Source organism: Microtus oregoni, unplaced genomic scaffold (genome assembly GCF_018167655.1).
Source record: "Microtus oregoni isolate MIOR12 unplaced genomic scaffold, Mior012 000094F_ref0000399, whole genome shotgun sequence".
Lineage (NCBI taxonomy): Eukaryota > Metazoa > Chordata > Mammalia > Rodentia > Cricetidae > Microtus > Microtus oregoni.
The window spans coordinates 1,016,138-1,043,896 of record NW_024544707.1 but is presented as its reverse complement, the minus strand read 5'-3'; the positions used below and the strand labels follow the sequence as shown (position 1 = coordinate 1,043,896).

Below are 27,759 nucleotides of genomic sequence, written 5' to 3'. Positions count from 1 at the left end.
CCCTCCATCCTCCCTGAGGCTGATGGCAGCCCCCACACCTCCCCAGCTCTAGGGTGGAGGGGATTGAGAAACTCTTCTAGAAGGAAGTACCCAAACTGGGCTCATATGAACTCCATGACTGCAAGCTGCATGGAGAGCCACTGCTTTTTATTATTTTCTTAAGAGGTGCAGTGTTTGGGAGGAAGTGGTCTGGCTGAGAAGGTTTCTCTCGTTCTTCTACCCAAGAACATCCAGGGTCTTAGCAAAGGTCTAGGCTTCCACACTAAAGTATCCCAACAATTAAAAAAGAAGTAAGTTTTCCACCAAGTGCAAGGCCTTAGCACAGCATCAGTAGTAATAATAATAACAGAAGAAGAAGAAGAAGAAGAAGAAGAAGAAGAAGAAGAAGAAGAAGAAGAACAATAAGAAGAACAAGAAGAACAAGAAGAAGAAGAAGAAGAAGAAGAAGAAGAAGAAGAAGAAGAAGAGGAGGAGGAGGAGGAGGAGAAGGAGAAGAGGGAGAGGGAGGGGGAGGGGAGGAGGAGAAGGAGAAGAAGAGGAGGAGGAGGAGGAGGAGGAGGAGGAGGAGGAGGAGGAGGAGGAGGAGAAGGAGAAGAAGAAGAAGAAGAAGAAGAAGAAGAAGAAGAAGAAGAAGAAGAAGAAGAAGAAGAAGAAGAAGAAGAAGAAGAGGAAATTATTCAGAGTACACTGTAATCTAAGTCTGGACTTGCTCTTTTCTGTATGGATGCCCACTGACCAGTTCCTCCTCCATGAGACAGATCCTGTGCCCCAGTGAAAGCTAACCAGGGGTGGGGTATGGAGGGAGGTGGATCCTATACATGACAGTGTTCCTTTGTATCCAGATGTTTTCCTCTAATGCACTGCAAAATGAATTCTCCCAGTCTTGCCTTTTCCACTCTCAAGAACTGTTATTCTCTGTTCATCGTCTGGTTTGTTCTTCACTCAACTTCCCAGGTTTTGGAAAAGACCCAAGTAAAAACTTTAGGCCATAGCCATAAAAAAAAAATAGTATTTTCCCAAATATGGGAGGAGTGGGTATAAGCTGTATTCTAGAGGGCTCCATCAGTCACTTGAGCAGGCTTTGAGGGAACTGACTCAGAACATGACAGCAGCTAAGGGGAGGCATAGAAATGGCTGCTTTTTCTCCTTAGCTGAATGATTATCTGACCTGAGTTCTTTACCATGACAAGGAAGCCAACCATGCCAATTACTTCTAGAACAATGCTGAATCTCACAAAGACAGTGACAAAGACCTTGTCTTTATTAGGGGACACATAACAGCATTCTTGGCAATCTTTGGTTCTCTCTCTCTCTCCCTCTCTCTCCCTCCTCTCCCTCCGCCATCCCCTGTGTGTGAGCATGGGCTCCTACAGTCTCCATACCGGGCATTTTAGGTTCTCATGTAGATAATTATGAATGAGAATAAATCGCTTCAGCTCTGATATCCTTTCACTGAACTGTGTAGTGAGGCTGAAAATTCACAGACTAAACAAAAACTGAGATCAGCTCTGTTGGTCCAGCGCTTAGAATTCTAGGAGTGGAAAACTTTGTGTGTTGTTTGTTAGAGACATTTTAAGCAACAGACGAGGATCACAATCAGGGGGTGGCAAGCTGATGGTCGCCATGCCTGACCTGGGCTTCAGGGTAAAGCATCACTGTTTTCCTTCTAGTTCAGTTGGTTCATATGTGTCATAATTATTCTGCAGACCACCTGCAGTTGAATAGGAAAATTCTCACCTCCCTAAATGTTATTTTATTTATTTTGAGACCAAGGCCTTTAGCTCAAGTTTGTTTCAAACTCCTTATGTAGCTGAGAATGGTAGACCTGGAGTTTACCGTTTTAGCTTGACTGGCTGGCCAGAAAGCCTCCTAAGATCCACGCCCCACCCCACCCCCAGCACTGGGGTTACAGATGTCCCTTGCTGTGTCTGACTTTAGCTTTAAAAATACAGCTTTTAAAACAAATGCTGCACAAAACGTATTTTACTCTGTATAAGGAACATTCCTTTGGAATTTCTTAGTTTTCATCCTTTTGTTCATCTACTCATTTTCCTCAGTAGAGTTTGTGCACATTCAGTTTTGGTACAGTTCAAGTCTGGGGTAAAATCAGATTCTCTTTGTCATCCTTCCCACCATCAGTATGTCGTGTTTAACATGTAAGCACAGTTCACTGAGGTAGAACTACCTCAGTGTAGAACTGGCATACAGAAATTATATGTACATGAGGCCTGCAAGTTTGCGTTCCTGTATCTGTGGACATTTTTGAACCCCTTGACTCGTGAACCTCCCCCACAGTTACCTTTCCCCTTGTAATGAAAAGATCCACTCTTTTGGCAAATTCTAAGTACAAAATTATAATCAAAACACTATATTTTAGATCTCCCAGATGCACTCTCATTGTATAGCTCACACTTAGTGCCCATTTAGGACCATCTCCCCGTTTCCCTAGACCCAGACCCTGGCACTCAATATCCACTCTGTTTCTGTGGGACCCTCTTAGGATACCTACATGAGAACGAGCAATCCCTGCCTTTCTGTTCCAGGATTAACTCATTTAACCTAATGCTTCTGGGTCCATCTCAGTGGCCAAAACCAGCAGATATTATTATTGACTGATTATTTATTAACTAATTAACAATTGATGATAAATAATATTAATTATTTATTGTACTACACACATGCGTACATGCATGCACACATGAGCATGCATGTGCAGAGCCTGTAGAGGTTAGGAGATTGCATCGGATCCCCTAGAGCTGGAGTTACAGGCTACTTTTAGCTGCCCTATATGACTGCTGTGAATGAAACTCAAGTCCTCTGGAAAGTAGCAAGTGCCCTTAACCACTAAGTCGTCTCCCTGGGATTTCTTTTATTAAGGATGTACTAAGGATGACATATACAGCATTCTACTGGAGGAGTTCGCACACCATTCTGTTGCTTATTCATCAACTGGTTGACACACATCTAGCTTGATTCCTTATCTTGGCTATTGTGAATAAAGCTGCAATAGACATGGGGATGCAACCACCTCTTCTAGTAGTGACCGCTTTCATTATTTCATTCATATTTCACTATATATATAATCTCTTTCCAGCTATATAGATACAGATATCTAGTACTGGGAGCCTAATACGCTTTCCATAATGGCTATTCTACTATTATAACTTATATTCCTTTCAACTGTATCCAAGTGTTTAGGAAAGAAAATTATTAAACCAATGGGCTAAAGAACTGTTCTGAGTTGGAGCATCTGAGGGTTGGACTAAGACAGAAGGACTGTGCTGAGATGGAAGGGCTCCCAATCTTGTCTAAACCTTGGAACCCCCTGGGGAACTTCCAAATATAATGACACCTATGACCAAGGCCTGTGTTTCAGCCTAGGCCTTGAGTGTATTAAAAGATCAGCAGGGATGGAGAGATGCTTCAGTTAGTAAAGTGCTTGCCGCAAACCCATGAGCACCTGAGTTCAGATCTATAGTACCCATGTAAAAAGGCCATATGTTGCTGTGTGAACCTGTAATTCCAGTGCTGGGGAGGCAAGACAGGGGGACCCCCAGAGCTCACTGATCAGCCAGTTTAGCAGAAGCAGTAAGCTCCAGACTCAGTGAGAGTCTCTGTCCCAAAAAATATAACAGAGATAGAGGAAGAAGTCTAAAGTCAACCTCTTGCCTCCACATGTGCACACATAGGTATGCATACAAACACCACACACACACACACACACACACACACACACACAATTGCCAAGGACTCACAAGTTCCAAGGTGCTGCCACTGTGGTTACCACCACAACTAGGAGACTACTCCTTGACATACACCTGTCTCCGAGACTTGCTGCAGCATATTGTCCAGAAAACTCTAAACCCAATACATCTGTACCTCAGTATCTGTAAGGGATCAGTTATGGGAATATCTCAGATACCAAAATCCAAGGGTTCTCAGGACCCTTATAGGAAAACAATGTGTCACCTTGCACAGGATCTGTGCTTGTCTCTCAACATCTCACACAGTACCATACTATGCAAAATTGATAAAAATCTATACAAACACATATTTTCTTCTATCCATGGTTCATTAGTGTTTATTTATGCTAATGTATATGGATGCTTTGCCTGCATGTAAGCCTGTGCGCAATGTGTGTGAATTGCCCTTGGAGGCCAGGAAAGGCACCAGATCCCTTGGGACTGAAATTATAGATGGTTATGAGCCTGCACATGGACTCTGGAAACAGAATCCAGATCCTCTAGAAGAGAAATAAGTGCTCTTAACCACTGAGCCATCTCACCAGGGCCTCTATCCAAGATTTTAATCCAGGGTTGGTTGAATCCATGGTTATGGTCTACAGAGGTAATGAAGAATAACTACACTTACTACAACTGCTGTTATTCCTGTATACTATAAGAAAGGTGGAGCCTCAAGCCACTTGTAGGCTTGAAGGTCTCTGAGGGTTAGATAATTATGAAAAGAAGCTTAGAATGTGCATTGAAGACTTCCAGAGACTCAGGTGCAAAGGCACTGAAAAAGGAATTTGAGTGGCAACAGTAAATGGAAATAGAAATGGATATATTTGAACTCGTAGCATGAACCTCATCCAATGACATCAAACTCCAGGGATCCTTACTAAGAGCTGGAAATGAATCCAGGAATGACTTCCTTCTTGGCTAAGGAGGAAGTTTGTTAGCTCTTATTTTTGTTAAGCACTAACAATTTTGATCAGTAGACTTTTAGCACATAGTCCCCAAACCACCATCTGTCCCACCATCTCCACCGTGTGGGTCCAAGATCAAGCTCCAGATCCATGATGCTGTATTAGGTATTAACAAGCTGGTCCCTTTCCAGGCTTCCAGGAAAAGGCAGAATATATGTGATCCATAACTCTGATACACTTCCTCTAACTATGACCTTTCCCTCTGTACTTGAAGTCTATCTATTGCCTTGAACATCTTTCAGTTTATTGATCCAAACTAGAGAAGGTGGTAGAAATCTGAGGTCAAGGAAATTGTATCTGAGCCAGACTCTATTTCTAGTAAATCAAACTTTCCTAGGACCTCATGTAGTTGTGTGCTTGTTTGTTTGTTTGTTTGTTGCCTTTGGGAACCCAAGACCTAGCTCCCCCCCAAAAAATACACAGAAACTTATTCTTACTTATGAATGTCCAGCCTTAACTTGACTTGCTTCTAGCCAGCTTTTCTAATTGAAGTTAACCCATTTCTCTTCCTCTACATTTTGCCTCTGGGCTTTTTGCCTTTCTTTATTCTATGTCTTCCCTTCTTACTACATGGCTGTGGCTGGGTGTGGCTGGGTGGCTGACCCCTGGTGCTCTCCTTCTTTTCTCACTCACCCTCATCCCTTTTATTTCTCTGCCTGGCAGCTCTAACTATTCCTCTCTTGTCTAGCTATTGGCCATTCAGCTCTTTATTAGGCCAATCAGGTGTTTTGCAAAGGCATAGTAACACAGCTTCACAGAGTTAAACAAATACAACATAAAAGAAAGCAACACATCTTTGCATCATTTAACAAACATTTCACAGCATAGAAAAATGTACATACATATCTCAAATTATTATTCCTCAACAACCTCATGACCCTACAGACCTGCATTCCTCCTTTTGTTTCCAGATTCCCAGAATCAAGGACACCTTCAGTGGAAGCTGTCTGGGATCTGGAGACTTCTGGTATGGTAGAGAGTTGGACCTGGGTTTTCATAATCCAAGTATGAACTATGCCTTAGGAAGTAAACCCCATCAGTTCTATGGATTTGTTTTTCTCATGAGCAAAATGAAAAATACCTTCCTTCTGGGATCACTATGAAGACTAAGCAAGATAAGGGGTGTGTCCCGACTTTTAAAATGTAAAGTATAGTATTCTTGGTGGGATGGCCAATAGCAGGTTAGCTAAAAGCATACATAAACCTACCTGGTGCAGCATCATTGCTCAGTCACATAAACTCTTGGATCTTCCAGAAGAGCCTCGATATTTCTGGACCTCAGTATTGATATCTAGAAATGAAAGTAATAAAAAAGGACCTCTTTGGTATGGTTGGCAGAATGCTTATATGAAATATTATAGTATGTAAATGCTAGACTTTGCTCGCACAAAGGGGTACTCAATAAATGTTAGCTACATTCATGATCATCGAGAAAAACAGAGCATAACACAGAAGTGGATTTAAAAGCCCCTCCCTCCTCCAGAAGGCCATATTCCTGAACATTCTGCAGACTAGGAATAACGGCAGTCTTCAAAGGCTGATCTTAAGGGTGAACAAAGAGTAATTAAGGAAGTGAAGGCACTTGGCGGAGTGCAGTGCTGTAAGTATTGGACTATTTCTAGTAGTGGGGTGGTTTTAGGATTGGTTTAGCTGAATGTAATACTTGCTCTTTCTGGACCCTCTCAGAACTTCAGCCTGCTCCTCTTATCTCCATTCTCATTCCCTGTTTGCTATTGGAATTTCTTTGAGTTCAACTTAAGTAACCTAATAGGTTAGCTAGTGACCCTGAATGGCCTGTATTTATAAGACTTACCTATAAAAATCCCCTGACAGATCGAATCCAGCATTCATTTGAAAGATATTGCCTCAGGAAGCACTGAGGAGAGTCACGGGGTTATGTGCAGGCACAAATAGACCACTGTCAGAGGGTAAGACTGTGACCGTTACATAATCGCGAGATCCTCCTCCTCCTCATACATGAAAGAACCTGGAAGATTTTAGGACCAGCGCAAAACCCTTTAAGGAGCCAGGTCTTAGATAGTAATTTAATGTTAGGACAAGGTGGGTGACCAATTACAAAACTAGTTAATGTCTTACAGGGTAATAAATCACAAACTGAGGAGTGAAATTTTCAGAAACACAGAGGTTATTTCTATCTCCCAGGACCCATGACTACAAGTCAGCATGCAGGGTAACTAAGTCTTAGAGTTGAGGGAAATGGATGCCACTGCATGATACATGAATCAGGAGAGCCACAAACCAGTATCCTCCTGCCATTTTCATCTAACGCGAGTCCCGCAAGGAGAAAGAAACTGAGCAGGACACCTCTTTTCTAATCCCCACGCTCACCAAGAACACTGCAGTCGTCCCTTTTAAATTCCTCTCCATCCCAACCCCATATTATTCTCTGCGTTAACACATTGTTATTAGCACAGTTCCTGGCGAGTGAAGGAGATGGTCTCGTCCATAAAGTAGCAAACACGAGGACCCAGGTTTGCATCACCCGCACTCACATCCCATCCAGGCAGTGAAGAGCGGTGATGCATACCTGTAACCCTGGTGTGAGGGCAAGGGTGGGGAGAAGAGGGTCCCCAGAACTCAGTGGCCAGACACCCTAGCTGAATTAGTGAACTGCTGTTCCAGTGATAGACAGTTGCTCAGAGAAGAAGGTGGAGAACAGTAGAGGAAAGTACCACATGCGTGGGTGCACACACACACACACACAGAGAGAGAGAGAGAGAGAGAGAGAGAGAGACTTCCCCTAGAAGTTCACCAAAAAGCAAATGTTTAAAGGAGATTAGAGACCCCAGGCTGTCTCTTGCTCCCTATATATCCAGTAACTACCTAAGTCCTTTGAAGACCTAAGCTTTGATTTGGATGGAAAAAACAGGAAAATAAAAAATAAATGCACGATTCAATTCTAAGAATTTATGTTACATGTACCACATCCTACCAAACCAGAGCCAAAACCAGTTGTCAAAATGCATTTTCTTTCCCTCAAAAGAAAAGGCTGATTAGATGCTGCATTCTAAGAAACCTTTGTTAAAGGGATGGTCCCCTTGAGCATCTATACTCAGCTCCGGGGAGAGGCTGGGAGACACAGTGCCATCCGTCAACAGCATCTCCTTCAGAGAAGGGCACTGTTTATAAACCAGAGGCTCTTATTTGGAGCTCTGCTGCGGGCTAATTCCCCTCCCTCTCCCCAATCAACAAGGTCATCATTTCCTCTGTGTTGAAGATTCTTGGGTCTGCCAGTGAACGGGAACACGTGACTGTTTACTGTGTAGAACAGTCAGCCGGAAAACTAGTTACATGCATGGTCTGACTGCCCAAATGTAGCTCTTCCTTGCAAGGCCATTTGTTTTGCTTTCCTCGAACTTTTGTTGTCATGGAAACTGGCCCACTGGCCTGCTGGAGACTACGTTCTGCTTCCTGTGCCTACATAGTTATGGCTACCTGGCCCAAGGATAGACCTCCTCCATCATCACATGCTTGAAAACAGTGGCCTTTCTTCGTTAGGAACGGCTTGCGGAAAGAGGTTATCAAGTATGACAGCCGTTTGCAGAGACCTGCATTGGGCCCGCAGGAGCCTTGCCTATGTGCAGCCAGCCGCACATGGGGGAGGAGTTCATAGAGCCCTGGCCCTCTTGCTGAAATATCAACTACTGAGAGAGTCTAGGAAGTGGCGTCTCACTCTTTTCGGTTGTATACCCACCAGGTTCCAATGCACAGCTCCAAACAATGGCTATACACGCACAACCCTGGTTAAAACTCTAGCTCACAAAACAAAATGATGTGACATGGGAAACAGATTGGTAGGGAAGGGCCGGGGGAGTTGACCTAATAGAAGGGGAGATGAGAGAGGATGGGGGGAGGGAGAATGCTTTCATTATATGTGTATGAGATTGCCAACAAACAAGTTTAATTAATAGAAAGCAGAACAAAACCAAAAGAGTTTCTCAAGGACAAAGGCTAAAATCAGCCTTGCTTAATCACAAAGTATGGAGCCTGCTTTGGCCTTGTGCTTTGTTTTGTTTGCTTGTTTGTTTTTTTATATTTATTTTTCAAATCAAATCACAGAGACAACAAATAGGTAAGGAAGAAAGTAGAGAAAGTAGACATATAGGGTCTGCCCTTCCAAAAGTAGTTCCCCCAGAAGTCCCCATTGAAGTGAAAGCTTGAAATAAAGTTCCAGAACAATCAATTCAAGGTCTTTCGAGCTGTCTTTCACAAGATCTAATGACAACAGTAAATACACAGTGCATAATAAGTGTGTGTTAAATCCTTCCCAGTGTCTCATTTAACCTTCTTGGCAACTCCATGAGTCATGTTGGGTTCCTATTATCCCAGTAGGTCAGGAAGAGAAAGACTCAACAAACCCAGCCATTGGTCCTGTACAATAAGAGAATGGGACAAAAGTAGCACTAAAACCAGCCCAGCCTGACCCCACACCAGGGCCCTTCTCCCTAAAACGGGGACCCTACTCTCTTGTTGCAGCTAGCACAGGCTGGCAACTTAAAGGTTAGCCACCTTCGCACATCCGGTGCCCACCATTTGTGTTCGCTCATGTGATCCTCACTTCCACTCCGCTGCCATGAGCTACTCTGTAACATCTCCCAAATGAGTGCTGTGGGGGACACAAGCCAGGCAGCCCCACCCAGGTGGTTTTCTTGTTTGACAAAGCAGAAACCTGATCTAGACAGAACAATGGCTTGCATCCAGTCACAGGCATAGCTGATAAATGCCAGACCTAGCACAGGGAGTCTGGTCACCACATCACAGGCTGTCACGCTGAGGAACAGCCCTGTCTTACATCACTCTTTCTCAACCAAACGGGAGTTAGCAGCCACACTGAGGCTCCGCTCCAGATCAGCCCTCAAAACTAATCCTCTTCTGGGAGGACCGTTAAATAGCCCCTCATTAGAAGATCAGCTCTGCTCAAGCCTGCCGTGCCACTTAGGAAATGCTTCCGTGAATGACTTCTTTCCAGGCCTCGGGGTGTAGCTGAAACACTCCAACAATGAAGCCTTATTTGTGAATTAAGCACACTTGGAACCACTCGAGTAGTAAGTGTGGAAAGATTGCTATATTTCAGCTCGTATAATTTGAGGTGTGGGGAGGAGGAGGAGGAGAGGTGGATGCCAGCACAGACTCAGGCCAATAACTTAAGGAACAAAGCTCTGTCTATGGAATGCGGCCCCCAACTTAGGAAGACGGTTAGTGAGTGACCTGAACCACCTCAATGCTCACACTTAGCATAGATCTGTAATCTTAACCCTCAAGGGGCTAAGGCAGGAGGATCTCATGCTTGGGATCAGAATAGATCACATAGTAAGACCCATTTCCAGGGGTGGGGGCATGTATAACATGATTTTAGCACTAATCAGACACAAATATAAGTACACTGCCCTCTGAATGCCCACAAAACTGCTGGTCTAACTGTTGGGAGATGTGGGTGCAGGAGGGAGATATTGTAAAGGATTAGTGAGGGTAGGTTCACCTACAAACTTCACCAGGTCCCCTCCCCTCCCCCACCTCCACACACGCTTTTAAAACCAGAGGGCTATAGAAAAGTCCCCACATTTCTTGCCTTACAAGCATGAGGACCTGAGTTTTATCTCTAGGTCCCACATAAACCAAAAGCCAGTGTGGTAGTACATAAGGCAGAAACAAATAGATACCCTGGGCTCGCTAGACAGTCTAGGCTGGGCCTGCGCCTGCTCTGTGAGTTCACCACAGGATAAGACTCTTTCACATAAACAGTGTGGGTTGTGCCTGTGGAGAAACAATACCCATCATAGTCTTCTGGCCTTCATGAGTGTGTGTGTGTGTGTGTGTGTGTGTGTGTGTCACACACCACAGTACAGTGAACCACAAAAGTCCCCAGAAGCACACTCAATTTGTGACAGCACAATACACATTCTACCATTTGTTCTCCTCCCAGCTTGCCTCTTCCCACTGCCAGGCTTCCCTTCCCACCATTTTCTGTCCATTCAACCTACACAGTCTAAATCTCCAAGGGGCCTAGTTGAAGAAGCCTCCCTGCTCCTCCCATATGGGCTTATGAATTGAAGGCTTCTTCAATACTTCTGACATTTATGTCCAAATCACAGTCTGGCACCGCAACCTATCCCTCGCTGCTACTCAGCAGCGGTTTGCAAAATTGAGTGAGAAGTATGAGCTTCCCTTTCCAGAGCCCCTGGCTTGTGCATCCCTTTTGGACATACAGCCTCCAATACTAAAGCCCCCGTGCACGGCACAGAGTGGACACTAAGCGAACGCTATGCCACCTGCGCATTTGTCAAGATGAAGAACGTATTCCTTTACATTTCTAATGGGTTGAGCCCTGCCTGCTTCTGATAAGAACAAGATGGTTCACACACCTCTACCAGGTTTTCCCTTCCCCCACCCCCAGGGGAAAGCTAGGTTAAGTTTCTCACCCTGCAGATCCATCACTAACCGGCCACTTCTCCGATTCTAATGTAATAAATGTCTGGGGATTCTGTTAAAGGGCAGTGTGATGAAAAGGGGCCAGGGATTTTGCATTTCTGGTGAGCTTGTCAGTAAAGTTGCTGGTTCGAGGACCCCACCAGAGCCACTGAATCTAACCACAGCAGCAATGGCAGCCGAAGGCACTCCTGTTTCCTAGGGCTTATAATGAATAACAAAAGTCGCCTTGTGTGTTTCCCTCCCCGGAGAGGAGATTTCAAAGGCTCATGAGATTGTTTTTGGTACATTAGCAAAATATTTAAGTCCTGCTCAGAGCCATAAACAGCTAAGGCATGTTCCTTTGTTTGTGCCTGGAGTGTTGGTTCGGTCACATCCTATCAATAAATCAGAAGGCAATGAAGGAGACGCTGGAAGATTCCATTCCAGTGATAGACAGATTAAGACAGGAGTGAAGGTGGGGAAAGAAGCAGATGGCCCCTCGTAGCAATCTTTCCAGACAGCCCTGGCACTCAGAGACAGCCTTGGAGCCTGGCGGGGAGCCCCAGTAGAGCTTTTATTAGGAAGGGCCCCACCCTTCAACACTTGCTGCCTATGGCCCCATTCCCGGATGTTCTTCTCTGTTCCCAGTAAACAGTGAGTGGCAGCGTATTGATCAGGAGCCCTTTGAACCCCACGCAGGCCCTTTGCTGTTATGCCAAGTCTCCCAGAGGTCAATGTGAAGAAAAACACCCTCTCTGTGCCTCCTTTTCCAGATGTCCCTGGGCCAGCAGCAGTCGGCAAGGGGCGTAGCTTGTCTGCGGTGCAAGGGAATGTGCTCCGGCTTCGAGCCTCATTCGTGGAGGTAATGGATTTGCTCAAGGGGACTCTGCCCGCTTTTGTTACTTGACTGTCCTTTCCAAAAATGTGGGTGGTTCTCTCTGTTGGCATGGGGTTGGAGGATGCATGCTAGGAAGGGCAGCTGGGGAATGAAGCCCTCTTCTTGTTCTGATTCAGGGATGGATAATGTTGTAAAGAACCTGGGGAGCAAAGATAGGGAAAGCTGCTTTGCATTTCAGAAACCATTTTAAGGTAGATGCTATCAAGCCTGATCCAGCAAGAATTTTTTTTTTCTTGCTGTGATCAAACATCTAACAAGAAGTAATTTAAGGAAGGAAGAGTCTTCTTTTGGCTAGTGATTGGAGGGGACACCATTAGCCATGCAAAGGACGGCATGGTGGCAGGAGTGTGCCATTGATATTCCTTTGCATCTTGGTGGAACGGGAAGCAAAGGCCAGACAGGAAGGAGAGAGCCTGGCTATGAGAACCCCAAGGACCCAACTCCCGTGGACCCATTTCCTCCAGCAAGGCCCCACCTCTTAACATTTCTATAACTTCATAAAACAGCTACTAGCTGGGACCAAGCATTTGAACATAGGAGCCTAGTGGGGAGATTTTACATATAAGCCACAACAGATGACTATGGAAAGATGGATTTGGGGATGTCTATGGGGAAGGGCTGTCGACTCTCAGGTCTGAAGATGGCCTTGGTCTCACCTCACTGAAGTAGCATCTCTGGGGTGGATTTTAACCTAGGTGTGGCTCTTGAAATAGAGGCCAAAAGTAGAAGCAGAGAGGGAGTTCTGCCAGGAAAGTGCTTGGCTTGCAAGCATGAGGACTTGATCTCCCTTCCCGAAAGGCAAATGTCTCTGAGGAGGCAAAGAGAGGAGGATCCCTGGTGCTTCCTGGCCACCCAGCTAGTCTCCTCAGCAAATTCCAGTAGAACTTCTTCGCAACTTCTAAAGCAATGAGAAGCCTTGTCTCAAATAACAGGAAAGACGGCACCTGAAAAATGACCCCGAAAGTTGCCTTCTGACTTCACATAGAGACACACACACACTCACACACACATGCACGCACAGGCATGCACGAGTGCACGTAGTCCGAGGCGTTCCATCCACAGTACTGGGAAACCAGAACCTGTGATTCCTATCCTTCCATGAGGAGTGTCGGGTCTGGCTAGAGTTCTGGAATTTGTCTTCTTTCTTCTTTTATCTCTGAGGACTTTAAGACAATGTGGAGGCTGCCAACAAACATAATGTCCCGGCAATCTTCATACCAGTATCTATGCGGACAGTTGTTCTAGAGTTATGCAGGGCACAAACTGGGTGACTGTGTCTGCCACCACAGAGATAGAGGCCACACTCCATAGACCACCATAGCAAACCAAGAGCTTTTATTATCAGTGTCTTATTATATCTTGGACATTCAATGCAGACCAAAATTCCCCAGGGCTTTCCTAAGATGTTAACATTCATGGTGATATTGTCGTTGCAAAATATCTGCTATGCATATGACCCTATCTCAAAAGAAAACAACCTACTTATTAATAAGCAAACTCTTCTATAAGAAATGTTAATCAACATCATATATTAGATAATATTTCTCCTTTCTGCAAGTATGTACAGGGAAGGTGGGTAACTGGAGAGAATTCGCTAACTGACATGATTTGAACTTAGGCCTGAAAGAAATGCAGTCTCAAGCTCGTAAACATATGCACTATGGTGGATTGTGAGCTTTGTAGCACTGTCCCATTCCTTTGCTCCATTTCATTTCCTCACCAGCCTCAGCCTTAGCCTCAGAGGAGCCCACATGGTCTTCCACATCGAAGGGACCTTGGAAGTCATATAACCCAGGCCTCTGTCCCCTTATAATGTTGCTCTTCAGCTGACTTGATCTCAGCAGCAAGGACTCCACCCATTCCTGTTTTAGCCATTTGAGCAGATTGTAGTCCGAAGGGAAGTTACCTTCTCCACCATGTCAACTCTACTAGTTTTGAATCTTCCTTTCATCTTCCTTTTTTAAATCGGTCTCAGACAATATTGAGGAATCTCTGCCACTTTTTGTGGATCACTTTGTAAACTTCCTGAGACAGGGAGTAAATGCTCGCTCCATGTACAAGGGTCAGTCCTGGGCTGCTGGCACCTACCATCCTAAAACAACCCCGTAGTGTTTGTGGTTTGGTAGTCAGTTGTTTACGGAGGCAGAGCAATCTGGCCCTATCCTTCATGTTTCCTAGGAAATTAAGTCTCCTTGCATTGTTTGTTTTAATTTTTTTCTTTTTTTTTTTTGGATTTTGAAGACAGGGTTTCTCCGTAGCTTTTTGGTTCCTGTCCTGGAACTAGCTCTTGTAGATTAGGCTGGCCTCAAACTCACAGAGATCCGCCTGTCTCTGCCTCTCGAGTGCTGGGATTAAAGGCGTGCGCCACCACCGTCCAGCCTTCCTTGCATTGCATGAGGAGCTTAAACTCAACCATGTTGATGCAGTGCTGTCTCAGCATCCCTGGAGGACACACTTCCACACATCTTCATGTCCCAGTTTTGACAGTCAACTGATGAAGATGCTGCATTTGTTTAATTTCTCTTGCTGTGATAAATACAGCAACTAAAGGAACTTTAAGAGAAAAAGTTCATTTGGGCTCACAGTTCTAGAAGGTGTATAGAGCCCATCTTGGTGGGGGAAGTGTGGCAGCAGGAACATGAAGCCCCATCACATTGTGCCAGCAGTCCAGAACGGAGAGAAAACAGGAAGTAGGGTCTGGCTATAAAATTTCAAAGCCCGCCCCCAGTGATACTCTTCCTTTGGCAAAGCTCTACTTCTGAAAGTTTTATAACCCCATAAACATCACTATCAGTTAGGGGCCAATTATCCAAACATCTGAGTCTAGGCAGGATATTTTATATTCAAATCACAGCAGTTACTTAAATAACTTAATTTCAGTCAATCTGGTTTGAAAGGAAAGCCCATGTCTACCCAAAAAAGAGAGGAGGCACTGCCACATTAATGCTACTTAGTTTCTTTGGGGTAGTGTATATGTCCCTCACAATATGGGTACCTAACAAGATCTAGGGCAGAGTGGGAAGGTGTCTTCCTCAACTGTCACAGTGAAGCAGTGTGTCCAGCAGTAAGAAGAGCATAACTATCAGAGGAAGTATCCTGGACACATCCTCAAAGATTATCCTCATGTTCTCCATCTCAAACGGTTTGCATTCCCAGTGAGGAAGTATCCTGGACACATCCTCAAAGATTATCCTCATGTTCTCCATCTCAAACGGTTTGCATTCCCAGTGACTGGAGTAGCATCCTGGGATCCCACATTGACCAAAGCAGCCCAGAGCAGCTCCACATCCAGGTCCTCAAGTAGGGTATAGGGAGACCAAGGGGCCAAGTAGAACGCAAAAGACTTGGAGACGCGGCTGCCCTGTGTCCCAACACACTGGGCTTTTCTTTCCACTTCTGTTGTTGTCAGCTCTCAAGTGAAAATGACTAACAACATCTATCAGCAGCCTTCCGGTCTGCCTCTCATAAGGAGAGGTGAGAGAATCCAATGGATTGTGACGGAGATGTCCACTTGCACATAACAGGAGACTCCTTCCTGTGGGATCAAAGAGAAAAGACTTCTCATGTGCACCCTGTGGTGCTCTTAAGGTCCTTTGTCTTCCATGGTGCTGGGATGAATCCTTCAGGTCATAGATTTAACTCTTCTCATGTGGCAGTACCCCAGATGTGCAGTAGCCCAGATGTGAACAGTCCATCCAACAAGATGCAACCTGATGCTAAACAAAAAAATAGGGTATTTTTCCAGGCTTCCTTAACTCAAGGGTTTCCAGACTCCAGAGCACAGAGCACTGAACTCACATCTGTGTACTACCTACTCACATTTGGGAGTGAGTCAAGGGTAGCAGAAATATCCCATGCCCTGTAACTTATTGCTGTTCAGCCTTCTCCTCTTTTGTGTTACACTTCCCTCTCCTGTCCTGCCAGTTGTGAGCTCCTTGGAGGTTCCAGTTAAACCTCCTCTTCAAATGAGATGCGCTTTTCAACCCCACCCCCACCACAGGCTTTTGAAGTACTGGGGCAGCAGGAGGGAGGCTGAACTAGAGGATGTGTCTGCCCACATCCAAGGCTTTTATCAACTAGATGACAGGGGCACCCTGCCTCCAACCACGATGATAAAAACTGCCAACATTGCTAACTACCAACTTAGGGACATGATCTGAAGCAAGTGACCATAGCTGTAAGACTGTCTATCCATTGATACCTGTGACAGCCAGGTGTAAAAGCAAACAGGGCTCTTCACGTTGCTTGGACCCCATAATGCATCCACAGATAAGCCCCCTTGCCTTGCCCTAGTCCCTGCGGTTGGTCTTAACATTGCTCACATTTTTTTAAACAGTCTCTTAAATTGCATGCACTGGGGCGTCTGAGACACTGTACAGCAAACCTATGGTGACAGACCTGTAAGGGGAGGGGAGAACACTTTCCTTCTCACACCCCGGAACTCTCTTGGAGTTCCAAACCTTAACAGCATGACACAAAACAGTCAAACACTTTCTTTTATTAATTGTCAGAGAGAGAGGCACCAGGGCTTTCAAGTGAACTTGAAACTTCCCCAGAATGTATTTCCTCCTCCTGGGCCCCTGACAGAGCCACCCTCCCTGGACATCAATCTCCCCAGCTGGAAGGTTTTACTCAGTTCACTCCCTTCCTCCTGGCTTCTGTCCACAAAGCTGAAGAAAATTCCCACCAGATCTCACTTCAGTGGGCATGCTGAAGAATTTCAACCAGAGCTTATGCAGCTCATGAATCACAGGAGACAATTTTAATGATCCTTAAGAGTGGAGAACTTAGCATACCTTTTTTTTGTAAAGGGCCAAGTAATAAATATTTTGGGCTTTGAGTATCAGAAGGCCTCTGTTGTAACTATTCAACTGTGCTGTTCTAGCCCCCAAAGCAACCAAGGGTAGACATACAAATAAATGAGTATGCTGTGTATCAATAAAACTTTACTTGTAAAAAGAAAGTCAGGGGCCAGGTTCAAACTACACTCCACACACATATTGAATAAATTTGTTTTTTGCCATGGTAACCACCAAGAGGAAACCGCAGCTCTTGTTTACAACAAACATGGAACACAACCTTCTCAGATGATATTTGCATTCTGAGTTTCCCAAAGCGAGACAGAAAGAGACAAGTGTGCTGCCCCAATGCTATTCTCTGTCCCAAAGACCTTGCCTGTCTGCTGTCAGTCTTTCAAGGTTAATAAAGTGAAACTCTGCGCTTGGGTACAAAACGGTAGATAATGTTACTGCCAAAGCATGTCATCTCTGGAGGATGACCTCACTTCTTTCTACTGTCCCCCAGGAAAATATGCAAGTCTTGTAAGTGCAGCCAGGAGGAGCACTGCCTGAGCTCCGACCTGGATGACGATCGGAAAATCGGGCGCCTGCTGATGGACTCCAAGTATGCCACGCTCACTGCGCGGGTGAAAGGTGGAGACGGCATCCGCATCTATAAGAGGAACCGCATGATCATGACCAATCCCATCGCCACCGGCAAAGACCCCACCTTTGACACCATAACCTATGAGTGGGCTCCTCCAGGAGTCACCCAGAAACTGGTAAGAATTGGTTCTTCCTACTCTGTTAAGTATGAGCTGTGTCATGGTTTCCTGAAACTCGGTGATGAGGTAGAAATGGCCATAGTTTTAGCTCTGTTCCTGTGTCCGGTAATGACACAAAGACAGTCTAGGCCTCCGTTTTTCTCATTCACAGAATGCAGAGAGGTCTTCATATGAACTCTTGAGGGCTTTCCAGTTCTATACAGGGCCATTCACTGTGTCTTTGGGGCTCCTCATTTCTGAACAGGGGAATGGTTTATCACAGTTCTCTGAATGCTCTTTTTTTTTCTCTGAAAGATGTTTATTTCCATATGCAATGATCTGGAACCCTCAACAAGCCTATGGAAAAACAGAGGAGCCATCCTCCCTTCTCAGACAAGGGAAGCCTCTTGATCTTAGATGAATGAATGAATGAATGAATGAATACCTTCTAAGTGTTCATGAACTCCACTAACCTGCAAGGCAGATTCCCTTACGACAAGACACAGAGTGGCTTTTGCAAGTTGTCCAGGTGAAGCAGGGGCTGATGATGGCATCAACGCAGTGGCAGAGCCAGGGCATGCCAAGGGATCCGGAAATCCGGTCTACCCTCAGCTCCCTGGATATGCAAACCATCAGTTGGTATTCACAAAGTCAGCTGCACACAAGCCATCAAGTCATAAAGAGCTGCTTTGAGGTATCGGGAAGCAGCTGGTGAAAGCGCCGGATATGCTGCTCCCCGTCTAATCAGGGGCAGCCATCAGAGGGTCATGGTGAAGGCTGCATTGTAAAACTGCCTGACTACAAAGCCCTCCTGTCTGCTCTGCAGCTGGCTGGTCTCAGTTCTGGCATTAGCCAGCACTCTCTTTTAGTTCACCCTCCCTTCTCTGTTTTCATTTCCAAGTGGTCGAGCCTGATTAAATTTTGGAAGTGGGGCAGAATCTGGCTGCCCGTCATCCTTCCCTACGAAAAGGAAAACTAGAGAACTCTATCAGACCTCCAAGTTGGTGGCCATCAGCCTGTCTGTGCCCCTGTATCAAGCACTGCTATGCACTGGTAACCAGACTAAGAGTATTTCACCCCATAGCCTTGTATAATTTCCCAACGGGTTAGACAAATACAGTTATGGCAGTCAGGTACCTAGAGGGAAACTGAGACTCAGAGGGGGCCTGCAAGATTACATTACACTCCACCTGTTTTAAGTGCCCACCACCACCCAATAGCACCAAGAAGGAAAACAAATCCCTAACTCATTCTTCTCTGAGGACAGTCACCACTCACAGTGTGACACCCCTGTTCACTAGCATCTGATAGCAGCTTTGGCTGCTCACTGTGGTTTTCAATGGAAGTTTACATGTTAATCCCCCATAATTCCAAGTGAATCTAGCTCTGAATGGAGGCTAGACTTGGGCCAGCTGGGTTCACAGAGGAGAACCTGTGGGAGCCAGGCAAGGTGATGATGAGGTACAGGGAAGAGATGAAAAAGTCACCCAGAATAAGCAACTTGCCTCTCAGTTTCTTATACTGTGGCCTTGACCCTTGTCACCCCTCTGACCTCCCCATCCCTGAGACCTACTAAGCAGAGCTCTGGCTGTGAAGGAAACCATAGTCATCTGTAATATCCAGATAATTACCCAGTCACATAGACGGGGGAGTGCTAGTGACTTGAGACCCGGTCGATTCTACTCTTAGAGGTGCTGACACATATTTTAAAATTAACAAATCATGAAATACCATAGTCCCATAATGATATAATTATACTTTTTCTAAGAAAAGCTATTTTAAACTAGATTGATTTTTCTTTTAATCAGGGGTCTTGCCCATGAGGAAAATGAAATCAAAATGTTCCATTTGGAAGGGAACAAAATTCACCCCACAAAGCTGGCTAATCTAAAATGAGTTTTGTTTTCACCAAAAATGAGACTCTTTGGCAATGCCTCGCACAAGTAAAAGCTCACGCAAGCCCCTCAGGTGCTACTAATAGTCATAGCATTTCTTCTAGGTGAATTCGTGTGTTTTCAAAATCCCAAAGCGCCAGGAACTTGCCTTGCCTCCGTTCTCCTGCTAGGTGTTTGGGGTCCCGGTTGATTCCTCTCACACACTTGTTTCTTGCTGGGGTTTCATTGAGAAGCAGTCATGGTCAGCATTTCCCTTCTTGCTATGACAGAACAAATGGCGGGATCGGCTCAAGAAGGAGGATTGTTCGTGACTCACATTTTGAAAGGGTATAGCCATCAAGGCAGGAACGGCATGGTGGCAGGAGTGGCTCCTGCCTGTGGCAGTGCGAGCGTATGGCCAATGGCCATTCATGGTAGAGCAGGACACAGAGAGAGAATGCTGGAACTCGAAGGCTGTAAATCCCGAGGCATATCCCCCTATGTGATATGCCTCCCAAAGCCTTCACAACTCCCCCAAAGTAACACCACCAGCAGGGAACCCAGTTTTGGGACACATGAGCCATGGGAGACATTCCACATTCAAACCATGATGGTAGTGTCAGGTCTTAACATTTCTGCCTCTGTGACTGAGACTCATAGCCAGCATGCAGTTTCTTGGATGCCACAACTGCCCTGAGGAACTGGGGACTGCTGCTTGCTAGCCTACATTTTAGTGAGCTTTCCAACAGCTTCTTGCACACTGTTGACAAACATGGCAGCTAAGTGGAGGTGTGTTTCCAAAGGAGGGAAGCCGCCGATAGGAAAGCAGGGGGAAAGGATGCTAGCAGCATGATATAGGCACTGTAGGCCTGTCACCGAATCCCAGAGCCTGCTGGACTTGCTCGGTGATCACTTTACAACTGAGAAATATGTGCACAGAGAGAGTGTCAAGGAGGCTGAAGCTAGCGTGCCTAGGACCAGAATCTCAACCTAAGATGGGATAAATCCAGAACCTTCATTCTTGCTGCTAAACTCTAAGGGACAACTGCCCTTGCAGAGTAGATGGTTACATTAGAAGGTAAACACATATATGCACACACACACACACACACACACATACACATATACACATATGAAGCTGGCCAAAGCTTCTAAGTACAGAAGAGATGACCAGGATTTTTCATTTATGAGCCTCAGCTGAAGTAGCAATAAAGCACATCCACTGTAGGACCAGAGAGAAGACAGTCCCTTGTAGGTCCAGGTCAAGTGAGGTCAGCCTCTCTGCATTTCTGCTGCCATGATTCTGTAACAGTTTCGTCATCTGGTTACTGCCCAGCAAGTAATAACACAGAAGAGGTTGAAAGTAGTGACTTTGCTTTGGTGGAAGAAGCAAACTTACTTTTCTCCTTTTTCTTGTTGTTGAAACAAAATACCAACTAAACATAGCATAATGGAGGAAAGGGCTTCTTGTGTCTCATGGTTTGAGGGTACAGCCTATCAGAGTAGAATTGAAGCAGCAGAAACTCTAGGAGATTGGTCACATCACTTCTGCAGCCGAGAAGCAGAGAGCGAGAGAAAGGCAGGTGCTCAGCTAGCTTTTTTCTCTCTCTGAGACCCACAGTCCAAGGATGGTACCACCCACATTCGGGGTAGACCTTCTTTCCTCAGTTAAACCTTCCTAGAAACACTCTCTTAGACACACCCCAAATTGTGTTTCCCTGGTGACTCAAAGCCAGTCAAGCTGACAGACAACGCCTGTTAACTGTCTCACTTGTCACAATCACTTCACACCAGGTGACAAAGCCGATTGATCTTCATTTCCATTCTGACAGAAATTGAAATGAGCAGACAGATACCCCTTCTCTTCCTAGTGTCACCCCAAAGTGAAAATCACAGCAGCATATGGGGAATGAGCAGCAAAATAATGCAGTCATCTGCCAGCCCCGCCATGCCTAGTTGATGAGCGAATGGAGAGCCAGCTAACAGGTGTAAGTCTGTGCCTCTTTCTCACCTGTCAACACTGGTAACACAGAGGTAGAGCACCTGCCTGGTATGTGTGCTGGCTTGGTAAAATCTCCAAAGAGAGTTCTTAAATTCTGTGTCAGTCAGAGGACGGCATCGTACAGAGTAGGGATCCCCTGGGCCTACAGGTTGATGAATTCAGACACAGGCTTACATCCATGCCTCTAGAACCAAGGAAAAGATCCAGTAGCATCTCAGCACATACAAGCGACAGGGTGTGCACATACAAGTGACACAGTGTGCATCTCTCCTTTGCATTCTTTCTCTCAACCTATGTATTCTTCCTGGAGATAAGAGACAGCTGTTGCTTTGTGACTTGTGAAAGAAAAACTAAGGTAGAAAATAAACACGATGAGGCTAAGGCGACAGTCAGTTCTGTAACTAAAGTGCGTGCTTTGCAAGGATAGAACTTGAGTTCAGTCCTGCAGAACCCACTTTTTAAAAAAAGCAGACATGGTGGCACATGGAACCCCAGTTCTGGAAGGGCAGAGATAAGTATATCCCCGGGGCTTGATGACCAGCCAATCTAGCCTATGTCGTGAGTCCAAGGCCAATGAGAGGCCTTGTCTCAAACAAAAGGTGGATGGATGGCCTCATTTACCTTCTGCTGCTGTTCTAGAGCACTCCAACCAAGAGCAATTTAGGGGAGGAAAGTGTTTATTTAGTTTATACTTTCCACGTCATAATTCATGATTAAGGGAAGTTAAGGCAGGAACTTAAGGGGGATTTCAAAGCAGAACCTATGGGTTCTAATTTGCTTGGTAGCTTATGCAGGCATCTGCCCAAGGAATGGTACTTTCCTCAATGAGCTGGACCTTCCTACATCCATTAACAGTCAAGACAATCCCTCAATGCCCATACACCATCCTGGTAAAGACATTACTCAACTGACTCCTTTAGGAGTGGTTGTAGGCTGTGTCAAGTCAACAGCTAATGCTACCTAGGACAATGGCACTTGAACAGCAGCCAAGGTTGGCCTCTGGACTCTGAATGCATGTACACACATGTGAATACATAGACATATAATAAACATACATATGCATAACACATGCAGGAAGGAATGGATATGGGCAGGGAAAACATCCTTATATTTCAATCCCGGGTCACAGTGGAAAACCATCATTTTTTTTTAAGTAGATTGCGTCTTAGCTTCGATGACCATGAACTACAGCCATATGATATTATCTCTTCCACTCCATCCCCCTAGGGCCTGCAGTACATGGAACTCATCCCCAAGGAGAAGCAGCCTGTGACAGGTACTGAGGGTGCCCTCTACCGCCGACGTCAGCTCATGCATCAGCTCCCTATATATGACCAGGACCCTTCTCGCTGCCGTGGACTTGTGGAAAGTGAGCTGAAAGCAATGGAAGACTTCGTCAAGCAGTACAAGAGTGAGGCCCTCGGGGTGGGCGAAGTGGCCCTTCCAGGCCAGGGAGGCTTGCCCAAAGAGGAAGGCAAGACACAGGAGAAGCCAGAGGGCACAGAGACCACTGCGCCAACCACCAATGGCAGCCTGGGTGACCCATCCAAGGAAGTGGAATATGTGAGTGTCCCTTGTCTCCTCTGGTCTGGATGAAGCTCCCCAGGCCAGAGTTATGCTGCCAGGGCCCCATCTTGCCATACTCTCCTCTTTTCGTGTGTTTATTCGTGTTCAGTGAAGGAGGCAGGTACTTGCGACTCATGGAAAATACCACCAGGTTAGTGTCATGGAACGGATAATAGTCTAGGACAGGGGTTCTCCACAGTCACAACCCCCTTGACAAACCTCTATCTCCAAAAACATTTACATTAAAATCAATAACAGTAGTATAATTATAGTTAAGAAGTAGCGATGAAAATAATTTTACAGTTGGGGTCACCACGACATGAGGAACTATATTAAAGGGTTGCATCATTAGGAAGGTTGAGAACTATTGCTCTAGGAAAATGCCACCAATGAACAAATGGTAACAACTTATAGAAAAGCACCTAGGCTCCCTTGGGGTAGGGCCAGGCTCTGAGAATGTGGTAAGGTTCAACCTGACATGTGTGAAATAACTTAGAAACACAGAAGCCATAGACTTTGAGAAAGAGCCTTGGACCCCCGTAAGGAGTGATCATTTACAAAAACACACAGCTGCTGGGCGGTGGTGGCACACGCCTTTAATCCCAGCACTCGGGAGGCAGAGGCAGGCAGATCTCTGGAAGTTCGAGGCCAGCCTGGTCTACAAGAGCTAGTTCTGGGACAGGCACCAAAGCTACAGAGAAACCCTGTCTTGAAAAAGACAAAAAAGAAAAAAAAAACAGCTTATTCAGAAAAACAAGGCACAATTGGCAGATTAAAAGCAGTTTCGTGTACATGATGGCATGACAAGCTGGGGAAACCAAAAAGGGTGAGTTTCACACTGTTCATGTATGTATCTGTTGAGCCCCAGGAAGTCAAACAAAGGGGAGGTCACTGCTCCCACATTGGTGTGAACTTTGGGCTGAGGACTTGATCTAAAGGAGAAAGTTGTAGGTCAGATATAGGACATAATTCCAGCTGTGTGGTTACCAGTTTTCCCTAGCAACAGTACCAAAGACGCACATACCTAGGGTGGGAGGTGGGAGTGGGGGCATTTTGAGAAAATACAAAAGAGAAACCATTGTTTCAGAGGTGAAATTCCTGTGGATGGATTTGCTTCAAGCTATTCCACAGGCCAAGAGTGGAGCCATGGGGATGATGGCCACTATGTTTCTACCCCTACATAACATTTGACTCTAAAAGTCCCAGCACAGGGACCCCTTTGTTTACCAGGTCATCGTCACTGTGGCCAGATTACCTGACATAAGCAATTTGAGAAAGGAAGGTTCTATTTTGCCTTTTGGTTTCTGAGGGTTTAGTCAGTGGTCTTTGGGCACTGTATGCTTGAGCAGAACATCACAGGGGAGGGATCACATAGGTGAATAGGAAGCACCCAGTTGACAGAAAGTGGAGAGAGGGAACAGAGGAAGGTACCAAGGCAAGATCTAGCCTCTATGGCAGGTCCCCAGTGACTACTTCCCATATCCAGCTAGGCCTTATTTCCTACCTTTTGTCACCTCCCAACAATGTCATCATATTTACTAGGTCAAAGTCCTTCATGATGTGCTGGTCTTTAGAAAAGCCCTTGCCAACATTCCTAGAGGAGTGCTTTATCAAATCCCCTGGACAATCCTCAATCTAGCCAAATGGACAACCAAGATTAGCCAGCATGTCCCTGAAATATGTCTTGCAGGGAAGAGGCTAACAGTCTTTCTTGTAAACTAAGCAACCCACAGAAAGATGGCCTAAGAGCCTGGATACCCTGTCATTCCTGGCTGTGGGTTTTTTAAGTACCTCCCAGTTCCATCCACCCCACCTTGACCCAACTTGGAATTGCCACCCAAGGAGCCACAGCCTCATAGTCTTTTAGCTGAGAATTCCAAGATTTGAGTTTTTCCTTATTATTTAGCAGTGAAACATGCTTTTCATATATATAGTGTGTCTGTTTAGGTATGTATATGTGGGAATGAAGGCGCCTGTGAAGTCCAGAAGATAAGGTTGAATTCCCTGAAGCTAGAATTACAGGTGGTTGTAGCTGACAGATGTGAGTGCTGGGAACTGAACTCAGGCACTGGAGCCATCTCTCCAAGCCCTGTCAGTAATCCTTAAAAGACTCACATCTGTGAAAGACTGTTCAAAGGAACTAAATCTTGTTACCATAGTAGCTACTAGTTTTATAAACTGTTCTCCGCCACATCACCCCAATCCTGCCTGGTATCCACCCTTTAATAGCTGTCTGTCCTTAAAGAGCAAGTTTTAAAGAATTCCGACTTGGAAGAGAATCTCTTGATGTCATTGTGACTTCTCTGAATTGCCATTCCCAGGGGAGAGATGCTGTTCTGAGAGCATATCTTGTCCTTGACTAAACCCTGCATGTTTGCTCAACATGGAACTAGAGCAAAGATGCTCTGAGATTCTGGGGCCTTGCCTGTACTTAACTCTGGGGAATATCCGTGGTATTTTGGAAGCATTTAAGTAACAATATTGGCCATTAAGGGGCATATTCCACACTCAGGAATGAGCAGGAATGAGGAGGAAACTGTTTGGATGAATTTGTCTGATGCCTCTGAAAGATTTAGTTTGCTGTCCAATCCCAAATACAGTTTTAACTGGAAACTCACTTGTCATTAGTGGGGGTCACATCTGTCCCTCTCTGTAGATTCTGAGAGCTTGTTCATTTCTGCATCTACAGTGGGTATCTTTGATGTAGACAGCTGGTACTCAACAAGTAAATAGATGTTCAGGCTGCATTTGGGCTCTGGGAGATGGGAACAATTTGGATAGCGTTTTGCCTAAGAAGATAGTGGCATTCCCTTTTCACGGGGCTTAAGCAGAAAGCTTTACTCAGACTTTCAGGATCTCTTTAAATTCACACAGTTGCCTGATACTCATGAGAGTCAGGTGAGTTGTAGACTTTCAGGTGCACAAACAATATGTAGATTGTCTAAGATCCCATTTCCATAACAGTATGCAGAAGATGCTGAGTTAAAGTGCCCTGCTTGCTATTTGTCCCAAAAGAAAACAACTGGGTTCTCTGTCTGTCTCCTCAAAGCAGGAGAAAGAGTCACAATTAAGGCAACTCAGGAGAAAAGCAGGCCATAAAGCTGTGTCTCAAAGCAGCCTCACTGCCAAGTGTGGGCCTGTACCACTCTCTGAAGCTCATGCATGCATGAATGAATGGATGGGCAGATGATGGATGGATGAATAAATGGATGGATGGATGGATGGATGGATGAATGGATGGATGGGTGGGTGGATGGATGGATGGATCGCTGAATCGATGGATGGATCGATGGATGTGTGCATGGGTGACCTTAAAGGATCCCTACTTTAAAAAAATACTACTAGGTACTCTTAGGGTACTTTGCATTGTGTTCTAGAAACACAAGCATAGAATCCAACACTATTTTTGATCCCCCTACCACCCACTACTGCCCTTGACACTGAATCATGATCCTCTTCCCCTCAAGATCTCCCACCATGCAATAATGCATGCTGCTATACAGCCTTCATTGCCCCAGAGGCTTCATATGCTAAGCTATGGCCTTCCTCTAAAACCTCATTATAGCATCAATGGCTGTAAGTGGAGACTATTCTTTTGTTTTCCGGCCACCCAGACCTGAATAATCACACAGAAACTATATTAATTATAACACTGTTTGGCCTATTAGCTCAGGCTTCTTATTAACTAACTCTTACATCTTAAATTAACCCATTTCTATTATTTTATATTTTACCACAAGGCTCATGAATTGTTACCTCTTGCTTCTTGGGCAGCTACATGGCATCTGCCTGACTCTGCCTTCTTTCTTCCTGCATTCACTTTAGTTTTCCTACCTATATTCTACCCTGCCATAGGCAAAAGCAGCTTCTTCATTAACCAATGGTAATAAAACATATTCACAGCATACAGACTGGAATTCCACATCAAATGGTCATTAAACTGCTTAGTTCTCCCCACCCCCAACATTCCACTCTCACAGAGGAGTGTCATGCCAGAGTACTTTCTAAACTGCCTTTGGAGAAATTTTAAAATCTACAAAATAAATGTCATTAAGTCTTTGTGATGACCATGAGATGGATTAAGGTTATCAGACCAATTTCCCAGATAAGAAGCCTAGGACACAGCCAGGGTAGTTTGCTAAGGAGTGGTAGGCTGATTCGAACCCAGGTCTTGTCATCACTAGCAGTGTGGTGTGAGCAGTCCTGAGCGGAGCCTCCTAGAAAGGAAAATACATTTGAGTGTTAATGTCTGGAGTGAGCCGCAGCACCCGACAGCCCTCAAAGGCCGGCCTTCTGGAGGAGGCCCTTTTCTTTGTGTGCTGAAGAGCAGAAGAACACCCTGCCCCAGACCAAGTCTCTCCTCATGGGTCTCAGGAGCATCTCAGTGCTCTGGCCGGGGGGGGGGGGGGCTGTGAACTCCAGCAACATACTGGACTCTACCAGTCTGCTCGAAGCCCCTCACCCACCCTCTGAGCTTCAACCTTCACCTCTCCCAGCAGGACAGAATTTACAAATGCCTGTGCTGGATGGGCCACAGCCTGCTTGCTCTGACTGCTTACTGTTCTGCAGGCAGTTTCACTGTATTTAGAGAGCTCAGTGAATGTTCCCTCAAAAATTGAATATACAGGGTTCTCAGGCATGGTCACTGTGCCCAGGCATTTCCGCTTTTCCACCATCCCACACTTGAAACCCAAGAAAGGGAAAAGGATGCCAGAACAGAGGATGAAACGTACTCTCAGC

General features: G+C 45.4%; 1 protein-coding gene across 2 annotated transcripts in view; it reads left to right on the top strand.

Annotated features, from left to right (window-relative positions):
• Positions 1–27,759, top strand: part of LOC121442697 (LIM and cysteine-rich domains protein 1) — a 61,326-nt gene that overhangs the window by 22,530 nt on the left and 11,037 nt on the right. Inside the window, exons 2-4 of one of the 2 annotated variants that reach the window (XM_041644308.1) lie at positions 11,911–11,999; positions 17,340–17,595; positions 22,681–23,016. In XM_041644308.1, the coding sequence (XP_041500242.1) occupies positions 11,911–11,999; positions 17,340–17,595; positions 22,681–23,016 (681 nt within the window). The remainder of the gene's footprint in view (positions 1–11,910; positions 12,000–17,339; positions 17,596–22,680; positions 23,017–27,759) is intronic. The other variant, XM_041644309.1, reaches the window with a different exon arrangement.